At 38.2% G+C, this 4,413-nt stretch overlaps 1 protein-coding gene across 1 annotated transcript; it reads left to right on the top strand.

Annotated features, from left to right (window-relative positions):
* The first annotated feature begins 807 nt into the window (after positions 1-807).
* Positions 808-3,356, top strand: LOC104598313 (receptor-like protein 32). Its single transcript, XM_010260329.3, has 3 exons — positions 808-1,401; positions 1,512-1,695; positions 1,832-3,356. The coding sequence occupies exon 3, from the start codon at positions 1,875-1,877 to the stop codon at positions 3,126-3,128; it is 1,254 nt and encodes a 417-aa protein (XP_010258631.2). The 5' UTR covers positions 808-1,401; positions 1,512-1,695; positions 1,832-1,874; the 3' UTR covers positions 3,129-3,356.
* Positions 3,357-4,413: the final 1,057 nt, after the last annotated feature.

Genomic DNA, 4,413 nt, shown 5'->3' with positions numbered 1-4,413 from the left:
GTTGTTGCTTCTGACAGTTTAACCTGTTTCAGACTTGGGCCCATTGAAATTTTGACAAAATCTGAACCCTAACCCATTAAAGTTTTGTGCTAAGCTTCAGTTACATTCTATTTATTTTGAAGAGTATGCACAGGATGTTATTCCTACTCCTTCAAGGCAGATTTACCTTATCTTGTCCGAATCTCTCCAAAGCTTCATTTTGTTCCCAATTTGGGCTATCTGTGTTGAGGCCTCAGACTTGGGCTTCTTGCCCGTCATTTCTGGCTTCCCATTCTCATTAAAGAAATTGTTTAATCAGACTTGGAAAAAATATTCAAGATAATCGGGTTTGAATTTGACATTAATATTGAATTTGGAATTCATTTGCAGCCCTAGAGGCTGTTAGTTCTTGGGTGAATGACGGTTTAACTCAGCATATATTTAAGGTAGGTGTCAGCTCGGAATTGATATCAATTCACAGACAGGCATTGATGCATAGGATGGGGTAAATGACATTTTAAATTATTGTTAATCTGCAGTGAAAATCAGAATTTTGCCGTGGGCCTGTCTGGCTGCCCATACTTTTCCGTTAGTTCTTTTCAATATAAAACAAAAATTAAAGTAATATAACTGAAAGCTTGAAATCAAACTATTGATTTGTAATCCATCATTACGTCAATATATAGACAAGTTTGAATGGATTTAATTTGGTTTTCTATTTAGAGGCCTTCCCCAAGGTGGTACCCACGTGACTGATGCTTGTGACGAAGAATGCAACATAAAAATTTATTCTTTCCCTTTTCAACTTTTGTTCCAACCCTTGAACCAAAGAATCGCCCCAATTTCTCACCATAGTTTTAAGTCAGGTTTGGACATGAATTTAGACTAATGGGTTTGGGTTTGATCATCCGACTTTTTTATTGATTGAACCCAAAACATGAAATTCAGACTTTTTACCGATTCTTTCAGGGCTGCCTATTGAAATAAAAATAGGCTGAAAATAAAAGGAATAAGTTCTGGATGATGTGCTCCATCATTCTATCTTTTCATTATCGAACTGTTTAACAAAAAATATATCATAGACTTGACTTCTCATTCTTTTACTTTTTTACTGTGTGATAGAGGATCTCTCAAGTCTTTGTAGATCTTGACTTTTCGTTCTCGCTGGATGGTGACACAGGAAATAAAGAAGAACCTTCACATGAGTCCTTCAAAGACTTGGCTAATTTTGTTTTTGATAAACCCACAACATTCCAATGGAAAGAAAAACAGAAGAGATGCCCCTGTTTGTGTTTACGGTGGCAGAGTTCAACAAATAATCTTATCTTTCGTTGAGAATTGGTGTTGTGTAGTGTCCTTATTAAAAATAGAATGTGCCCAAAACATCTCTTCACCACTTTCGTGTTTCACGGGATCACTAGGGTATATGATTCCTCCACAAAGATTAGATATAAATTCCTTTCAAATAATTAGCTTCCAATTCTGACTGGTTGTTTGATTCTTTTTGGTTCTGGCCTTCTTACCCTATGCAGGCAGCTTACAAGCAGAGCTCAGATTCTTGGTGCGGAGAAGCTCCTCTTTAAGCTTTGGGGACAGAGCAGGCTACCTAAATTATGAGATCTTCTGAGACAGACCAGTAGCTCAAAAGGGAAAATTTTCTTTCTCCATCTCCTGTACTGGCGAAGAAGACTCTGTGGACTGGAGAATCCAGCCAAGGTAATATGGAAATCCAAGTCTCTGTTTTGTGTTTTGCTTGCAATCTGTGAAACTATGTTTAGTCCCTGAAACAAGTGATGGAAACCTAGTTTAATCAGTAGTGTTTCCTCTGGTAACCATCTGTTTTGATGAACAGAGTCTGATTGCTACACTGTGAGAACGCTTTTCCACAAAGAAACATGTCTCTGCTTGTTAATACAGTCTTCCTTATCCTTGTGGGGCAACTTAATATGCTACAAGCTTTGCTCCCTATTACATCAAATGACATGGCCACTGAAGAAACCCCTTCTTTTCTCTGCAAACTGAAGTTTCTTCAAATCCTTGATTTGTCTGATAACCAGCTGAGTGGCCCTATACCCAGATGTTTGGGCAACTTCAGTAATTCCCTTTCAGTGCTGAAATTACGAGGGAACAACTTCCATGGAACCATCCCTTTTGAGTTTCCAAAAGGAAATAGTTTGAGAACATTTGACCTCAATGGCAATAAACTTACAGGGCAATTGCCAAAGTCTCTGGTTAATTGCTTAAAGCTAGAGGTTCTGGATTTTGGAAACAACCAGATAGAGGATACATTCCCCCATTGGTTGGGGTCTCTTCCTGAATTGCAGGTTCTCGTTCTGCGGGCAAATAAATTCCATGGCTCCATCGGCCGTCCTGAGATTGATGCTTCCTTCGCCAAGTTTAGTATCATCGACCTCTCCTTCAACAATTTCACATCAAAGTTGCCTGCAGAATACTTTTCATCTTGGAAAGCCATGGCCATCGGAAATAAGAACAAATCTGAGGCTAAGTACGTGGGAGATGGCTACTATCAAGACTCAGTGACAGTGATGAACAAAGGACTAGAAATGAAATTAGTTAGAATCTTCACTGTTTTCAAAGCCATTGATTTCTCACACAACAGATTCGAAGGAGAAATACCAGAGATTCTTGGGAATCTTGGGTCACTCATTGTTCTCAACTTGTCTTCCAATAGTCTCACAGGTTCAATTCCACCATCATTTGGAAAGCTCACATCTCTCGAGTCACTGGACCTCTCTGGCAACAAGCTTGCTGGCAGAATTCCTCCAGAGCTCAGGAGTCTGACATTTCTTGCAGTCTTGAACCTCTCAAACAACCTTCTTGAGGGGCTTATACCACAAGGCCTTCAGTTTGATACATTTACAAACAACTCTTATGAGGGGAACTTGGGATTATGTGGATTTCCATTGTCAAAGCGATGCGAGGATGATGTAGTGGTAGATCATTCACCACCAATGGAGACAGAGGACTCTGGTTCTGAATTTGACTGGACAGCCATGTCCATTGGATTTGGATGTGGATTGGCAATTGGGGTTGTTACAGGAATTATAATTTTGTGGAATGAACTTGAATACTTAGTTAGGACCATAAGAATTAAATATCTGATTTCAAGAAAGCAAAGCATCAACTAGGATTAGCTTCGTTTACTTTGTCATTTTATTGTGCTTGACAGAAGCTGTAGCTGGTTGGAAAGTTGAGAATGTAAGGAAAAAAATAAAATCAGTTTGATGGGTGGTCTTTCAAAACTCTGTACAACCGAACTTTGTTTGCATCAGAAATCTGTAATTGACAAAACTAGAACCATACAGTTGCGATTGGCAATTGGGGTTGTTACAGGAATTATAATTTTGTGGAATGAACTTGAATACTTAGTTAGGACCATAAGAATTAAATATCCGATTTCAAGAAAGCAAAGCATCAACTAGGATTAGCTTCGTTTACTTTGTCATTTTATTGTGCTTGACAGAAGCTGTAGCTGGTTGGAAAGTTGAGAATGTAAGGAAAAAAATAAAATCAGTTTGATGGGTGGTCTTTCAAAACTCTGTACAACCGAACTTTGTTTGCATCAGAAATCTGTAATTGACAAAACTAGAACCATACAGTTGCGGACATGCAGTAGCCATATTCAACATCCTGGTTCATCTTTTGGCCTCTTAACAGTGATCAAGAAAAATCCAGCTTTATCACTTAATTGATGAGAATGCAAAGTTCAGGGCTGCTCACGGTTCGGTTAATTGATGATAACCTTGGGCCTAAATTTCAATCCGAACTGGTAGTACCAGTTTTTGAAAAAATGGTAACCGGAGCAAACCGAAGCAAATCAGTACTCCCCTCCTTGTGAGGCTCGATAACCAAGGCAGGTGAACCCTAAGACTCAGCTTAGAAGGAGTGCAAATGCAAATATGTACAGTATAAATACATACAAAATTATAGAAAATGTAAGGTTTTGCACTCTGCAATTTTTTATTTGTACTTCTTCAAAACTGAGCCTAAAGAGTTCACTGCCCTGCAAAGAAAACTTTGTTGGGAATGAAGAGTTAGTTGTAAACAAAGGGATAATCTTTTAGGTTGGATTATATTGGAATATAGGAAAAGTTGTTGTCTATACGGATAACTGGGTAAAAATCATTACCCTAAAAGGAATACATGCTGAGTAGGGACATTGTAATGCAATACACTGGGTGAAGAGGACTGTTAAATCATTTGCAAATGGGTTAGCCAAGCAAGAGGTGAACAGGGAATCTATGTTTTGGGCTAATTTTTAACTTTCTTTCAACATATTCTAGTGGTGGGGACTTAAGACTTTTTACCTCCCCACTTTGTAATTAAAGTTTCACATCATTAATAAAGCTTTTTTATTACTGATAAAAAAAATACATGCCAAATGACAATCTAAGGCTATGTTTGGTTTGAAGG

The sequence above is a fragment of the Nelumbo nucifera genome, chromosome 7 (genome assembly GCF_055504915.1).
Source record: "Nelumbo nucifera cultivar China Antique chromosome 7, China Antique-T2T, whole genome shotgun sequence".
Lineage (NCBI taxonomy): Eukaryota > Viridiplantae > Streptophyta > Magnoliopsida > Proteales > Nelumbonaceae > Nelumbo > Nelumbo nucifera.
Note: the sequence above shows the minus strand (reverse complement) of the source record. Positions and strands in the feature narration are given on the sequence as shown.

What these genes read in the sequence shown, in the direction of transcription:
- LOC104598313 (XM_010260329.3), top strand. Translation starts at nt 1,875, where the DNA reads ATGTCTCTGCTTGTTAATACAGTCTTCCTTATCCTTGTGGGGCAACTT.